The following is a 17,158-nucleotide window of genomic DNA, read 5'->3' as shown; positions in this document are numbered from 1 at the left end:
AGATGGCATCTGAAGTTTTACTTCCACAACTTGTATGCAGAAGAATTTTTACTCTGGATGCATTATATTAGAAAACAGACTGTAATAAGTCTGATCAGTTCACTTCTCACTTCTTTTCTCACTGAAGCCACAAGAAATAGAAACTGTACAAAAGGTGTAATCTTTTCCTTATATAGGTTATTTTATGGCTTTATTGCTGTTCCTCAGAATGAGCTGGAATTCCAAACTTGTAAACTTGCACATTAAATCACATTTAACTGATGGCTCTTCAAACACAGATCATGCCACTACATAGTAGAAGCAACACCACTACGGAGCATGAAGTGTGTGAAGCTGACAATAGCCTGATGCAATGTACAAAGCTCCTGGACCACCTCTCCACACTGAACAATCCCATCTACCTTCTGGAAACTTCCATCGCCTTCTGAACTTGGCAACTGGCAAAGAATCTCTAATGATCAAGTGAAGAGTCACAGAGATTCACCCACACTGTAGGATGTTAACCCTTCAAAAGGACATCTAGAAAAAGCAGATTCTGAAGTTGAATAACCTGCCTAGAAATGAGAATAAATTATGCTCTAACTTACATTTTCTATCAGAAGTAAATAAATAAATAAATAAATAAATAAATGTGTTCTCTGTTGCAGCAATGGGTTTCATCCCCCAGTGTCCCTCCACCGGTGACCCCATGCGCACAGTGTGGGCACAGCTCCAGGCACAGTGCTCTCTGTGGTGCCTGCACATACATCTCCGGCTCGCTCCTTCTGCTTACAGTACCAAGTCATATAGAGATTAAAATACCTTCTTTAAGTACTCAAAGAAGAAAATCACTTTTACTGTAAGCATTCGAAGAAGTGACATATGCAACATACTTCTACGCATTAAAACAAAGGGCTGTTTTAGCATGCATTATCCTGGTTAAAATACTCAATAAACAAAAGACATTTGCATTTAATTGTCAAGTTACGCTTGTCTAGATAACTACAAACTTCAAACATGAAGTGCAGCTCAAGGTGCTTTGTCTTCACTCTGTTTTCATCTCAGGAAAAAGCTAGTTACCTACAGGTAAAAGAATACATATATGGGTTTTATTTTTATCCTTTAGCAATAAAGAACAGGTTGAATTAAAATAAGGGAGGAGGATATAAAGAAATGGACGTGAAACAAAGGGAGAGCACAATCCAGCAGTTAGGGTCAAACCTGCCTCCCTGCCATTGCTTCCCAAGAGGCAACCATGGCCCAGAGAACAGCCCCTCTGGCTTCAGTCCACCCGAAACACACAGAGTATCTGTGATCGCAGGTCATTCAGAAACACAGGGATCTCCTCAAGGGGGAAGGAAAGAGAAAAACATACAAAGAAAAAGCCACGGGAACCAGGAAGGCCTCCCAGTACAAAGAGGAGACATTACAACATGGAAAGAACATGCAAGACTTCTCCAGAGGGGAAGAGAAGCTTATTTAAAGGAAGAGGTCAGAAGACAGCAGCAGAGCCAAAATTGGAGCGGCCATTTCCAATCGCAGTAGTAAAAATTTATTTTTCCTGACAGCTTCCTGAAGGGGCTTCTCCAGTTCCATTCCTGCAGAGAGGGGTGCACACACTCGGTTACCCCAAAAAGGCTCAGGAACATGCAAAAGAAGTGACAAACATGAGAGAAGCATTCAGCCTGTCATTGTCCCAGAAGGCAGAGGTATCGCTGCATCGTGACACAACCTTTGGGTTTGGTAGAAACTTCCGGACAGCTTCTGAAACCTACACCACAGCTCTGGACCCCGCATTTCATTATGCCCATCAGTCCTGATGGACCAGCTCCGACTTCTCCGCGGTGCCTCCAGCTCTAATGAATTGACTTTGCCTTTGCAGCTCCCAGAACCTCTGCACAACCCTCAACTCGTGCTCCGGCTGCTGCTGTGCAGCGAAACAACACCGCCAATCACTACGGATAATGGGATACAGAGTACAAAAATAGGGGAAATCCACTTACTAGGGTGAGAAAATACAGAGGAACCTTTTCCCTACCAGCAGCCAAGCCTCTATTGTCATGTTACCTTTCCTCTGTGCACAGCTGAGCTCTGCTCATTTCACAAAGCATCTGTGATATCCTGCCACTAACATTCAGATTCTTAATTCCTATGAAGAACTCAATAGACAGCTGTACAACACTTCAGTGCAATAGTTATTGTTTGAGGTTTTTTTAACACTATCAGAGAACTTGAATAGACTGTAAGAGGTATTTAGACTAAAAGAGATTAAACTGTATTACATTAAAAAACCCATGCAAGATGCATTACATCTGTATCTCCCGGAAATACAGACATAATCTCCCCCTTTCCATACTGGAGGCACAAATGCAGTAGAAAAAAATCAACTGCAGCTGTACAATACACAGTAAAAGCAAGAAAACAGCAAACTGCAGCATTCATTTCGAGCTTCCTCAGGCTCTGAGTGGGCACTTTGGATGACACCAATACTCTCTTCCAAGAACAGTCTGAAGAGCACATCATATACATTTGAAAGAGATTACTTGTTTCTCTCAATGTCTCTTTCTGCAATAACTCTTTGAGCAAGGGTTAGTTTTAATTTATTGAGTTCTAACTGGCAATCTTGAGGAAGAATTGCTGTCCTCTAAGCCATTTATTGTTTGTCCTTACAAATTAATGTAAATCAGCCACTGACACTCCACCTCACACACAATTCAGACTTCTACCAGATTGTCTCTCTAAACCGATCAGATCTTCACCTCGGGCTCTGTCTATTCTCTGCCAATCATTCCCTCACTATAGCTTGTATTTTTGAGGCACTGTGCCCATTACTTAACATGGTGGGCATTCCTAACAATTTGGAAGAATATAAACTTCCTGGGGCTGTATAATGAGAATATTTTTAGGAGATCACTGCCTGAACAATTCTTAGTTTAGCTTAAGATTTTTTTGTAGTACAGTATGGAACGCTTCGAGGAAGGAAAAAAAAAAGCTTTATCACTAGGTGTCTATTGAGTATAGTTTCAATGCAACTCATCATCACACTTTCTGTAGAAGCGAATGAATAAATTGAAGCTGAGCAAAAAATATAGTGAACACACTATTTACCAATCCTACAGTATTTACAGCAACTTCTTAAGTGTTTGATAAACATTGATTCTTCAGAAACTGTAAAAGACTAGGGGTGGGAAAATGCTTAGAGGCTTTCAAGAGGAAACAAAACCACAGTAGTGAGTCTGGAGATCTAAAGATAATTGATAACAAAACTCTTGAAGAACACAATAACAGAATGGCTTAGATTGGAAGGGACCTTAAAGATCACCCAGTTCCAACCCCCTGCCATGGGCAGGGCTGCCCCCCACCAGCTCAGCTGCCCAGGGCCCCATCCAACCTGGTCTGGAGGGCCTCCAGGGATGGGGTAGCCATAGCTCTCTGGGCAGCCTGGTCCAGCGCCTCAACCCCCTCTGAGTAAAGAATTGCCTCCTAACATCCAACCTAAATCTCCCCCCTTTTAGTTTGTAGCCATTCCCCCTTGTCCTATCACTATCAGACCATGTAAAAAGTTGGTCTCTCCCCCCTGTTTATAAGCTCCCTCCAAGTACTGGAAGGCTGCAAAGAGGTCTCCCCAGAGCCTTCTCTTCTCCAAGCTAAACAAGCCCAGCTCCCCCAGCCACTAGGCTCACGTCAATTGCCAATGAAAAATGCAAGGACTTTAAAAAGTGAGAAGGAAAATCAGAGAACTATACTGACTGGAATGAATTCCGGGAAACAAAAGACCGTCTAGAAAATTGGAGAGAAGGCAAGTGGGTGCTTTCATTGGTAGAAATGTAATACTTTGGTGGAACTTAACAGGAAGAAAGTTGGTTTATGAAGCCATAAACCAACTTGAAGAAGCAGATGGTTCTGAAAACACTGCAAAGACATTGTTCTTCAAAACATCTACTGACATTAACTTGACTGATGCATTCACTGTCTGCCCGTTACTTACTTCAGCAAGTGCAACTGCAAGCATCTCATCAATGATGTATACAGGCAAATATCAGTTACAAGCACTATTTCAATCAAAACGAAAAAGATAGGTAAAAACAAGTAATAAAGGCAGTCCAGCATCAGAACAAGCCATTTCTGAAATAAAGGTTCAAAATTATTTGCTAAGTTCAAAAGGACTTTTGGTTTCTCCAGAATTGACATGCTTTGCTGAAACTCCCTCTGGGATTTCAGTACTGGTGAATCAGTGGAAACTGAGAAGTCTCAAAATCCAACGGCACCCATAAAGGAGACGTGATGCACTTCTCCTTCACATTATCAATTCTATATTTGAAGAGAATACTCCTGCATAGGAAGTAACATAAGACGACTTGACAATAAACTCAGTGAAAATTAAATGAAAGAAAAACAACCAGCTACAGTCCAGCTACAGTTTACATCGTAATATTAAAAACACTTGAGCACAAAGCAAAAAGTTGCAAAATGTAAAAAATCTGCAAGTGGTGGGGATGGTGGTTTGTTAGTTTGTTTAAGAAGAGGAATCCCCAGCCAGCAGCACTTCCCTCAGTCTCAAGAGGATTCTCTTTCAACTAATTAATGACGAATTGGACTCTCACAAGGACATACTCAAAACAATTGATAAGTTTAGAAATCCCCTCTGTTACATAACTTGTCTGACTGATCCCAAATCAAAACACAGGCCAAGCCACCTGACTGGAGGAAAAGGCTCACAGAATCTTGTTTTCCCTTAGCATTTTAAGTCAAAGCACTCTGCACCTAACCTCATTTTTTGTTCGCATAGGAAGCTACATCACGGGCTACTGCAAAATGGCAAACTGTGGAAATAAAAAAAACACACAGGTTGAATTGAGAACTACCACACTTTAGAAGACTCGGTATGAGTAACAAGGCCAGGATTCAGCAAGTTCTCAACGCTGCTTTTTCTGACTACCAAAACACTGTCACAAAGAGGCATTAAAAATAGTTAAACCTGCACAAGTTTTCTGAAATCCAAGCAGATCCCAGACAATGAAAGATTCCGAGTCAGCCCAGGCTCACTGACAACACTCTGCGTACAATAAGATACCTGCACACACTCTGTGTCAGTGGTATCACACATTAATCTGTAGAGTGAATAAATAATTATTTAGGCAATAAATCCATGCTCACACACTTCTCAAAATATCCCTGTGTTAAAGTAAAACCTTTGTACAAAGGAATCAGGTCCCTCTATAGATACAACTTAAAAATATGAATTAACTACAAACAATGCAACCCTTGCCTACACAGGTTGAGCGGTCTGCAGAACCTCAAACAGCAACATCACTATACCGTGTAAATCACTACAATTATCACAGCAAGGATATTAGCTGTTCTGTTTCCTGTGTCAAGAGAGATACCAAAAACTGCAAAAATGCACAATCTCCTGAAGCAGTTTTTCATTTTAATACGCAACAAGTGGATGCCAATAGAGGAGCAATTGCTGTTTGCTTTCCAATTTGGTCAAGAGAGCTAAAGGTACCACGCTGGGCCCAGGAAAACACAAAGTCACATACTGGAGCCCTGGAGATCACGCAACTAAAAACTAGTCACCTTTTCAAGTACCAGTCTGACCAGCAGATCTCACACGAACCAGTTTTATACACCTCCCCTGAATTCCAGTCTTTCCGCAGCAGCATGTTTTCAAAACCTCAGCTCCTTGCAAGCATGTCACTAAATGCAACAAGACTTAAAGCAAAACGTGAAGTTTACTGTGCCCAACCCTTAGTTCAGCATCTCAGGATTCATGGCTTCAAAAAGATAATTATAATACTGTCTCTGTCCTCTTTGCACTAGTAGGTTGTTTCATACGAAAGGCACGCAACCTGCCAGCAGAACCAGGATACCCGAAAGACAAGTTGGACGTGCATTCAGCATTTCTCTCTCTTTTTCTTTTAATTAATTTCTTTTAAATGTCCATGCTATCCTCAGCTCTACATCCAATTAGTCAAGAGATGCAGGCAGTTCCATACCTGGGACTAGGGACAGTTCACGTACTGATACTAGAAGTTTAAAAATTAAGCTGCTCTGGAAAGCCTATGGTTAATGCCAAGTATACTTTCCAGCCCCAAGCTAGTGACAAGTGAACATTTGTCCATAGCATAACGCCACCAGATTTTAGCACAACTCATTATTAATTGAACTCTCAGTGTAAAGCCATCGCTCACAAGAGAACAAAGCTTTGCAGCTCAGACAGGGAGATAGTAACAAGGCAGCTATGGTCACGAAGGCCAGCAGTAACAGGAAAAGCACTGACACCAGCCTGAAAGAAAAGAAAGGAGGTGAAAGGAAGAGTAGGGAGCGCTCATGCAACTTCCGCTAACTGCACGTCTCCTCTTACTGCAAGCGCCACCTGGATTCTAGGGTCAAGATACATCAGGATAAAAGAGAAATTGTGATTCAGTTTAAAAAAAAAATCAAGGAAAGAATTAGCAGCTACACAATGGTTTTAAGGATTTTTTTTTAATTCCTGATGCTTTTTTCATCTACTACTAAAAAGAAACAACTATCAGAAGAAAGAAAATAAAGCAACTCTTCTGAAGCAGACACGTGGTGGTTTGCTTGCCCCTCTGTCAAAGACACAAGGCCCTCTTGCTCTACTACTACAAAAGAATGTTTTCATTTTAAGAGAAAATTACAGAAACAGGTAAAAATATAGATTGCTCCATACAAAGATGCTTCAACATGAGAAGTTGTATAGCAGTTATAAGAACCTTTATGACACCTTAGTCTAATTTAATCAATGCAATTGGGACCCAACACAACCTGGGTACAACTACTCCCGAACAAGTTTCCAAAGTTTCAGTTACCAAAGGCTATTTTCAGATTTCCAACAGCAAGCTCAGAAAAAGTACTCAGAAAAGCAGCACTACAGTCTTACGGAGACCGTGCAGATGAAAACTCGTCCAAAACACTGTTTCGTGTTAAGATCCCCAGTAAATTCTCATCTCAGCCTTTGGTCAGAGCTGTCCTCGCAGCCATCACACACCCCCTTCTCCTCGCACCTTCAGCACCCCGCAGCTCTCCTTGCCCCCAGAGCCTCACACCCCTGCTGCCACGTGCCCCCAGCGCGCCTGAGGATGGCAGGCAATCTCACCTTTCATTTTGACAGTGGGAGAATTGGGTCCGGCCGATTGCTTCCGCCATCCTCTCCAGTTCTGGCAAAGGCTTTCTGCCTCTGAGATGAAGGAACAAAGGGAGTCCTCCTCAAAGTGATCAGAGTCCTCGAAAGAGAACCTCTCCCCATCCTCCCACTCCGCAAACATGAGTTCCATCACATCCAACAGGCGACACAGAGAAAAAAAGAAGAAAGAATGAAGCGGAGCTGCTCGCTTTAACAGGTGGATGGGCTGGGGGGCTCCTGGAGTACTTAAAATATCAATTCCGATCAGATCCCCATGATATATGGTACCAGGAAGAACAGAGCAAACGCTACCTTGAGGTGGGAGAAGCAGGAAACCAATGCCAACTAAGGGGCTGCTTGTAAAAATCCCAGAAAACGAGTTCTTAAAAAAAAAAAAAAGTTTAAAAAATGCTTATGTCCACAAAGTGTGTCCGACCCCAGAGGCGGCTGGTCTGTGGAGAGGTGCTTCCAGCCCGGGCAGGTGCGCGCCTGTCACAGCCCGGCGCTCCGGGCGCCAGTAGCCCCAAGTTCGGGCCCGCAGCGGCCGCGCACCGGCCGGGGCTCCCTGCGCTGGTGCTTGTCTCACTCTCAGGGCAAAGCCCCGCCGGGACCGGGCCTCCCCCGCCCGCGGCACCTCAGGAACGCCCCCGGGGGGCGGTGAGCCCGAGCTCCGCCGGAAGGAGGGGGTTCGGCGGGGTCGGGGCGCCCACGGCGGGGGCAGCGCGACCTCCCGGCGGCTCGTCACCGGCGCGGGCGGGCGGCGGGCGGCGGCTCCGGCTTCATGGGGGCGCGGGCGGGGAGAGCCCGGCTCCGGGGGCCGGCGGCGGCGGGCGGGCGGGCAGAGGAGGCGCGGTGCCGCTCCCGTCACGGCTGGAGCCCGCGGCTCTCGGGGCCCACGGCCGGCAGCGCCCCGCGCGCGGACGCCCCCCCGTGCCCGGCCCGGCGGCGGTTCGCTGTCCTGGCGCGGCGGCGGCGGCAAGTCCCTGCCCGGCGCGGGCACCAAGATGGCTCCGCGCTTCCCAGCTTCACCTGCGACACCCCCCCCCGCCAGCTGAGCCCCGCTTCCGCCGCCGCGCTTCCGGCTTCCGCCGCCGGGCGGGCGCGTGGGGCATGCCGGGGCGGAGCGGCAGGTGAACCGCGTCCCGTCCGGTCCCGTCGGGCCGCCGCTCACCGCAGCCGCGCCAGCAGCCGGGACCGGGCTGGGGGAGAGCCGTGCGGTGTGTGAACGGGCAGCGGTAGCACCCAGCAGCCGTGCCTCGACGAGAGCGAAGTGCTTCAGCGGGGGATTGTCTTTCTTATTTTCTTTTAGAATAATCTCGCGGAGTGAACGGGGCCACGAGGAAGGGGCCCAGGGCCTCGGCCGTCCCTGCACAGCGGCAACGGGAAAGCACGACTCGTGCTGAAGTGCGGTGCTGGGCCCCAGGACACACAGCGCGTAGATTGCGCAGGGTGGAAATAACAGTGGCACACATTTGGTGCAGATCAGAGAGGGGGAAGCTTCCCAATGTCCTTTCCAATTTTTTTTCTTTTAAAGATACTTGAGGAAGGGAGTTTGGGTAAAGAGAAAATGTCATTCCCCTCGTGTTTTATTTCCTCATACAAGAATAAATAGGAGCAGCTTTCAGAAATACCAGCCAAAGTGTGCTGACCTCAGGCCAGAAAGCCCCTTTCCTCCCCACCAGAGCTGGGAGGAAACAAGGCAGGTGTCAGGGGAGCCAGGAGAGCCTGAGCAACTATGAAATGAATAACGAGAAAGTATTTCACATCCCATTACATAAGGATTTACATAAGGTTTTCCTATGCCTAGGCTGAAAGCTTTTTGTTTCAGCTTTTTCTAAAATTCTGTTTTATTTTAGAGATCTGATTCACTGTGAGAGGAGATGAGTGAAAAAACAAAGGCTAAGTTCTCTGCAAATTGAGTAAGCATCAGCTGAGCAACCACGGGCTGCACCTGTGTCTCCCTGTGTGCAGAGGGAAAAAGGCAAATCAGAGGAAAATAAAAAAAGAAGAGCTAGAGAAAACAGAATGAAATGCTGCATGGGAACTGTTGAATCATGGCCTGAACCACTGATTGAGCACCTGGGGGAAAAGACCTGGTCTGCCCTCGGAGCACAGGTGAAGGCAATTCACTGTGTGACTGGAAGGGGTGGAGCCAGGCTTCACCTCTCTTAGACCTTATTTAAGGGTTGACTGCCCCGAGGAAGGATCTTTTTCTGGAGATCCTCCTTCTGTGGAGTTTTCCCTGTGAACCTGGATTCTCAGAGAAGGGTGAGCAATCTTTTTCCCTTCCCCTATAACACCTTTCTATCACGCTTGTTGTGCACCTCTTTTTGTAACACCTTTCCATCACGTTGGTCCTTCTGATTGTTACAAGTGTCGAGAAACAGGCATCCTAGAGCTGAGATAAACTGAACTGTCTCAGAACAACCAGCGTGTCACTCATTGTAACTCACCTCAGACCTCAAACAAAAGAACAAAAAAAAAAACCCCATCTTTAGTGATGGATCCTCATAGCAAACCTTAAAGGATAACCTTGTCCTAAGGGAAACTTTTATGTGGTGTGTTCCTAGATATGTAATGCTTGCTAGTTTAGTATTTAAGATCTCAAACACAGACATAAATAAAATGTGCATCAATTGTAAGAGGTAGTTTTACCTGTATAAATGTTGGACCCTTCAGTGCTTCCTACCAGTAAGGAAAATGGGAGCAGCCCACAGCTTCTTAATTCTCAAATCTTCCTCCAAGGCTTCATCTAATTTAACGTGCTGTTGTCCAAAGCTGCTGGTCTTAAAATGCTTGCACAATTCCTTTAAGGGATGTTCCTGCGGAGATATCTGAGGTAATAGATGAGAAATGTATTCACTGCGTGCCTTTTCACAGAAATCATTATTAGCTAAATAAACTCACACTTTAGTAAGCTTCCTGTGCTTTTTTCCTCCGTTGTTTTTTCTTTTTTGCCAGCAGGCTGTCTATATACATTTTCACTTCATAGGAAGAGCTAATTTATCCTCATGCATATGTACATATGGCATCTGATGGGCTGTATAGTCTGTTATGCAAGAATATACGTATTGATACCTATAAAATCAATTCAGGAGCACTGAAATTTAAACTCTTCCTTTGTGGGGGCAAAAAAAAAAAAGCCCACAAACATACAAAACTTGTTTTTCAGCTAGTGAAAAATACTATTAATTAACAATAGATGTTGTAATTACCCTGTGAGCTAATGACACATAGGCAATTAGGTAATTAGTGTGCTCAGTCCCTTTTTACAGTGTGCAGGGGCAGGCAGAGATACTTGGTAGAACTTGGGGATTTAGAGCTTTGAGCAAACTGCTTTGCCCCTAGTTCTTTGAAGTCAAAATGTTTAGATCTTGGTTCCACAAAGATAAAAATGACCGGATAGTTAACATCCTCAAAAACACTACAGCAGGGTGTCAAATGCTGACCTTACTGATAAAAAGTTCTCCAGAAGTGTCTGCAGCTGTACCTTTATCAGGTAGCTGTGATGCCAGCTGATACCCCAGTGTTCTCCACGCTTGGTACTTCAGTCTCACCCACAGGTTTTTGTCCTTTCTCCATCATCATTGAGCTGAGGTTTAGGAACCTGAATATCGCTACTTCTCTCTCTCTCTCTTTCTTTTTTTTTTTTTTTTGAAGCAGATTCAGATCTAGTACCTTCTCACTTAGGAATTTGCTAGACTTGGGGCTTTGTTAATGCCCTACCAAACTGAGACTACCTCAAAATGCAATGCCATTGCAAACAACAGCATTGACCTGCTGATCAACTCAGATCTGACCCAAAGTTACAGCCAGAGTTGAAACAACAGTAGGTCACAGTAAAGAATGCAAATCTGATTATTATCTTTTGTCAGAAGGATGAAGAAAACTTTCCTCAGACACTTTTCCCCCACCACTATCCTACGAGACAGAGGTATGAGAGCTGTTTGATTCTGGAAAGAGGGAACTCCCATGCTTGGGACAGTAAGAAGATTTGAGGAAAGATGCAGTTTGCCACAAAATCTTGCAGAGACACCTTTAGGGACTTGAACCAAAGCAGAATGTAGGTTCTAAGCTAGGCTCACAAGAGGACTGTCAGTAATGGATTATTCTGTTTTGTGGCATAAGGAAGATTAGCTCTTCTTAAACTAAGAAGCACAAATAATTTCTCAATTCAGGAAACAGGGATCCTGCAGGGCAGCATTTGGGACTCCTGAAGTTGAAGGACAACCTGCATCTTCCTGTGGAAAGAAAGAAGACAAGAATACTGTGACAGAAGAGACTACATGGAAGCAGGATGATGCTCCCCATACTTTTCAATTATCTGAGTCAGAAGTTACAAGAAGATGCCTCCATAAATATGTATGCCACTACTCCAGGTATAAAAGCCTTGCTTAGTGGGTCCTTCATTGATGTGGGGATTTGGAATGGTTCTGTTTTGTCTTGGATTGTTTCTGGGTGTCCTGCCAAGTGCCAGGCTCTGTGCCAAACAGCATCTCTCAGGCTCTCTGCTCCCACCACTTCTTTCCGTGTACTTCTGCTGCATGCCATGTTCCCATGCTGGTGCCACAGCTCCCTGGCCTGGCTGCCTTGGCAGGGCCTGCCCACCATGCTCACTCCCCAGCCTTAGTATGACAGACAGTACTACCCTGCCCCAGGTACTTCATACACCGTCTGCTGGAATTCCTCTGGCTGATGCAGCTGGCAACAACTCAAACAGATTAGCAGATACATGCACAGGAAGGATAAGCTGAATTTCTGCAGTGGACACAATGTCATATAGCAAAATGAAGTCCTTTTACCACTGGTTGCTGCTTGTTCCTCCGTACTGATCACAAGCAGAAAATAAGCAGGTAAAAATGGCTTTTCCTGTTTTTCACCATTTTAGTGGCTGGTCAGTGGGAGTATGTAAATGACATCCTGACACTGGGCTTGATGCTTCTCCCAGGACTTTCTCAGGTAGTGGCTGAAACTGGTTATCCTTCCAAGGGATCTACCACACACATCCTCACAATGCAAGAAAGCCAACATCCTGTAGAGCACTCAGCTAATGGGCAGGCACAGGACACCACTCAAGCCAGGTACCAGGAAAAATGCTGTAGCACAACGTGATAAGTTCTGTCTTGTTTATTTTGGCTAATATGGCAGAAAAGTTGTCCTGCATTGCTATCCAAGGGATTTACTGCACACGCACACACTTGTACTGCCAGATGACCTGTTAGTGCACAGCACCAGCAGTAGTTAGAGGCACACACCTTACAGATTATGAGAGTTCTGACAGTTTACATCAACAGCACTCTAGGTCATGAGCTACAAGAAAGCTGAAATACCTGAGGGCTTCACAATACTTTATGGAACACTGTGCAAGAAGGCTTTCACCTGCAGGAACAGTGCTTTTTCCTGGTGAGGAAAAAAGGTTTAGAAGATTGCAGGGGTCTAAAAGAATCTAAAAATACAGCTGGAGTTTTGAAGTGTGTTTTGGCAGGAAGAAGGAGATGAAAGAAGAGCACATGAAGAAACTAAACAGATTTTGACAAAGGATGAAGAAATAACTATGGGGAAGATCCTACATCCTGACATGACCTGTTGTAGGACTGGGAATGGTGTTAATAGGCAGGTAGATGTGGTGCCTGGTGTTGCTCGCTGATATTTTTTGTCAACATTACATGCAACACAGCAGTTAGCTTTTACCAGAATCCAGTAGAAAATACAAGCTGCATCAAGAAAAGACAGAGGACAGAAGGAGAGCTTTACTAGTATGACATTTTTCAAATTACAAACAGGCTTCAGCTCATTATGTTTACGTCTATGCAACTGGAACAGTCCTTACTCATATTCCTTCTCCTTCCAGCTTTGGGAAAACACAAGTTGTAGATATTTCCAAAGAAATCTAGCTTTCACTTCCTAAAACGTCATGGGCTGAAAGCATGGAAGAGGTGAGGAAAGTAGTGAGGCAAACAAAGCAGGGTGAAAATTGGCACTTCTGACTTAAAATGCATTTCAGAAGACTGAAAAAATGTGCCTTCTGGCTTGTGCAGGCCAGACCTGGGTGTGTTCTTTCTCCGGCCAACATCAGGGAGTGCAGGTGTGTTTGCGAGTTTCTCCTTGTCCTCGGGGCCACGGCTTGGAAAGGCACAGCTCATAAACGCCCATCCATCTTTTTCCAGCCAACTTACTGCACGATTCAGGCATGTGTGTTCCCTAGTGGATTTCCCAGCAGACAGAAACTATAGGCATGCTGAAGAGGCCATGAAAAATAGTATCTGATGATTTCAACAGCGCTCTGCTGGGAAGAAAGAAATCCAATAAGGAATCCTGCAGAGATGACAAGGCTGCCACTAGGATGGTTTCTCCCATACAGGGATATACTTTTTTCATTCTTCTTTTATTTTAGAGGAGTGAAATTACTGTTCAAAATTCCTTTGCCTCCATTACACACAATTTTCAGAAAGCAGCATTTCTCATGAGAGACAAGGACTCACAAATACCCTGAAGCAGAATTGCAACATTTACATTTGTTTCCAGTTTTAAGCTCTCACCAGGGACTAGAAATCAAAGTCTGTGCTGCGCCCCAGAAGTGTCTGCTTTTCACTGGTGAGTCATGTGGTACTCTACAAGTCAGATCCAGTGTGTTTTTATTTCTAATCGCATGGAAAGTAAAACACATCCTTGCTATGGCTGGCATCTAACAGACTCAGTAACAAAATAAAGCACTCTTGAGATTTTATCACTGCTAATGCAATGGGGCACAGCTGTTCAGCAGCGTTCTGACTCTGCAAGATGTCATTGTCTTTTCGCATGCAGTAATGCAGTCAGAAATGACAAGCAAAGGCACATTTTTAAAGCACACATATGGCTTTAAAATACAGAACGTGAAGAAGAATAGCTTCTTGTGCTCAGGCACTAGGACACTATGGAAAATGGCAGATAATTTTTGTATCTTAAATTCCTGTTCCTTGGAAAGTGATAGTCTGTTTTGCAAAATCGCTTTTCCTAGAAGATTACTGTTTCATGATATAGCAGTCGCTATTAAAAATAAATATCTCCAGGTAAATCACAACTAGCTACCACTGATATTTATTTCACAGCTCTGTGATTGGAGAAGAGATGAAGCAAATAGTGTTTTAGCACAAAAGACAGGAGAGCACACAGCTTGTTTCCATTGCTCTGCATCTAATGCACAAGTGCCTGCGCAAAATGTATGGAGCTTCCCCAGACACTGAATACTATGAACCTGAAACAAAGCTACCCTGAGGAACCAGAAACTCTGGAAAACAAGCTTTGTCCATTTGGATTGAGAAGTTTCCAATTTTAGGCTAATCCTCATCACAGGAGAATTTGAACTGATAGCATCACTGCTTCTCTCTTTGGAACCTTATATAATTGGAACACATGTCTGATATTAAAGCATTATTAAATAATGAATTTACTATTTGTGAGATGAGTCACTGGTCCATACATGGAAAATGGGGTCATTAAGGGAACATATTGCAACAGCTGTTAAAATTATTCTTATAATGCAAGAGACTACAGTTACAGCTAAGATCTCATGTATGAAAATTATAATTATGCTTCAGAAAGGGTAAGATGCAGCTTACAGATAACAATGCCTGTAAGGATTACTGAGCATATTTAGTCTGACCTCCTGTATTTTGCAGATTGCAACTATAGATTCCTCTTCCCTTTGCAATAATCTACAGGAGCATAGGTTTTCTTTCTCACACCTTGTTAATTCTGCCATTACCAAGCTGTCTAGCAATATCTAATAAGCAATATAAATTCACAGATAAATTAAAGGAGTAGAATCAACTCAAAAGGAACTGAAAAGGGATGTTCTTCATTTCTCAGAGAAAGCAACTGTTACACTGCTAGTTCTTTTTTTGAAGTTGAGACCACATTTGGACATTTCCTCAGCTATGGTGGGAAAAAAAATGAAAGCAATAATCTGCCTTTTGTGGATAATATGTTTGATTCTGCATTTACAGAAACTTAGCAATTGTTAAGTCAGTTTGTTTAGAGAGAGTACTACCCTAACTAGCAATGTAACAGGCTTGAAAGCTTCCTGAAAATTCTGAAAAGGAGATATTAATTCCCTAGCTTAGCTTTCTTTCAGTCTGCCAAGAAATTCATAAGCAAAGTTTCTAAATATGATATTCCTTCTCTATCAATTTGCAGTTTTAGAAATCAAAAATGGTAATCAAAGGAAAAAACAGAGGTGCTACTGTAGCTGACACTCAGCATGCCTTTGCTGTAGAAGTCAGTTTCTGTATGTGTTGTTGAGGGTACAGTCAGCTGGCTGGTAGGTAGAAGATCACTGTTGGGGAGAAAAAGGATGTCTACTTATTCACATCAAGACAAATACACGCTATTCTGCAAAGCAGGTAAGCAGATCTTGGCTAGCTGAAATAATCCAGCAATGTAGAGTAACTTTGCTCTGCCACGTTTACAAGCTTTGTGCATCTTCAGGAGAGGAAACTTTCTACACGCCATGAAACCTGCTACTTCAGATATAACTGGCCATAGCAACATTTGCACTGTAGGTGTCTCTCAGCACTTCAGTCTTTCAAAATATAAAGATTAAGTACCTTAACACTTCAGTATAGGAATAACAGATGATTCTGAGGTGCAAGAACTACACTATACAGCATGTAATGGACAGTAAAATAGTCTGCCCATTTCCGCACAGATATTCCTCAGTAAAATAATCCAACTTCAGAGTTAGGGATGTGAGGGTTTTTTTTTTATTTAATTAATGTTATGTCCCATCAGAAGTTTAAGAAGCCAAGTCTATCCAATGCATGGTTTTCTCTTACAAAAAGCATTGTCACCATGACCACACACCAGCACTCCATTTAAGAAAAAATACCTTGAGTTTTGTACTTCAAAATGCAGGTAAGGGTCAGTGCATTTTACCCTATATAAAGTTTAACTGGCCTCTTTTGTGTAATGCATTTGGAGCAGACACTAATAAAAATAGCATGCAAGACACAATGACTGAAAATTACCTGGGCTGCTGCACCTGGCTCTCCCTTTTCTGTTTCAGTAAGAAGTGAGGGAGGAAGTATTTTGTCTCAGACCTAATTGACAAAGTAAAATCTACTGCAGAGTGCTCTGTAAAACAAACCAGTTGACTATTAAAATAATGTGGATTCTTATAGAGTGCTTTTCTCATCTTTTTTTTAACATGCAGATGCCATAGACCAGATTCATCCAGGAAGCGAGCTCTTTGAATCGGATTCCTTCTGCCTTAGGAGATTTAGGGATCCTAGACTACATCAGATGCTTCTATTTTCAGCTTTCTTCTCGAGCTACGTGGCCAGACTGTGGCAGGTACTGACAGCTGTTTGTTCTGTGCACTGACTCAGAGGCTACTATCTTTTTTTAGGCAGATCTCCATTTTCAGCCATGCACCTGCAAAATGCTATGACAAATTCTTGTAAATTTGCTGTCCAAAGCTTTAATGTAATTCCCAAAGTAACCTCACATCTTCACTGGGTAAGAAAAATAGATTTGTGTAATTCTATCACCACCATTGTTCTCCCAACTGGTGCTGAATCTAGCAACTTATATTTATTGAGGATAAATAGTAGGAATTTAATGAATAAAAGCATGCACTGCATTTCATCAGGTATCTTGTGCACATGGACTTTCCTGCTTCAACTGAGCAGAGCCACCCAATGCAAACAGTACATCCCCTCCACCAACCTACACCACGTTGAACCAAAGTTGCATCAGACCAAACAGAAGTGTCAAGCCCCTGTAACTGCAGAGACAAGGCATGTTATGACAATAAAGATTTCTCAAGTCTTAATCAACCTAGCTTTGGTTTAAATATTTGGAGAGTTTAAAGGTTTCTGTTGAGATCTCAGAATGTGGGCTGAATCACAGAAGCTCCTTCTTCTTTGTCTTGCTAGGTATGGTGAAATAGTCAACCTACAGTAAAAGCTTTTCTCTGGTGTACTTGGTTCCACACACACATAAAGTGTGCAGTCATCTGAATAGTACGCTTGTCCTCTCTTAAACAGATTT

General features: G+C 43.5%; 1 protein-coding gene and 1 long non-coding RNA gene across 7 annotated transcripts in view; one reads left to right on the top strand and one right to left on the bottom strand.

Annotated features, from left to right (window-relative positions):
- ZSWIM8 (zinc finger SWIM-type containing 8) overlaps nucleotides 1-7,871 on the bottom strand; it is a 71,298-nt gene extending 63,427 nt beyond the window's left edge. For 2 of the 3 annotated variants that reach the window (XM_021397748.1, XM_021397749.1), the window contains exon 1: nucleotides 7,103-7,871. In XM_021397748.1, the coding sequence (XP_021253423.1) occupies nucleotides 7,103-7,280 (178 nt within the window). In that variant the 5' untranslated portion in view covers nucleotides 7,281-7,871. The remainder of the gene's footprint in view (nucleotides 1-7,102) is intronic. The other variant, XR_002439095.1, reaches the window with a different exon arrangement.
- On the top strand, nucleotides 8,236-16,944 carry LOC110399733. 4 transcript variants are annotated; one of them, XR_002439384.1, is made up of 3 exons: nucleotides 8,236-8,346; nucleotides 8,439-9,397; nucleotides 11,308-16,944. It is a non-coding gene; the product is annotated as an uncharacterized LOC110399733 (long non-coding RNA). The 4 variants fall into 4 exon arrangements; XR_002439383.1 differs by having other exon boundaries at nucleotides 8,236-9,397; nucleotides 11,308-11,508; nucleotides 11,788-16,944; XR_002439382.1 differs by having other exon boundaries at nucleotides 8,236-9,397; nucleotides 11,308-16,459; nucleotides 16,758-16,944.

The sequence above is a fragment of the Numida meleagris genome, chromosome 5, assembly GCF_002078875.1.
Source record: "Numida meleagris isolate 19003 breed g44 Domestic line chromosome 5, NumMel1.0, whole genome shotgun sequence".
NCBI lineage: Eukaryota > Metazoa > Chordata > Aves > Galliformes > Numididae > Numida > Numida meleagris.
This window is presented reverse-complemented; position numbering and strand designations above follow the sequence as displayed.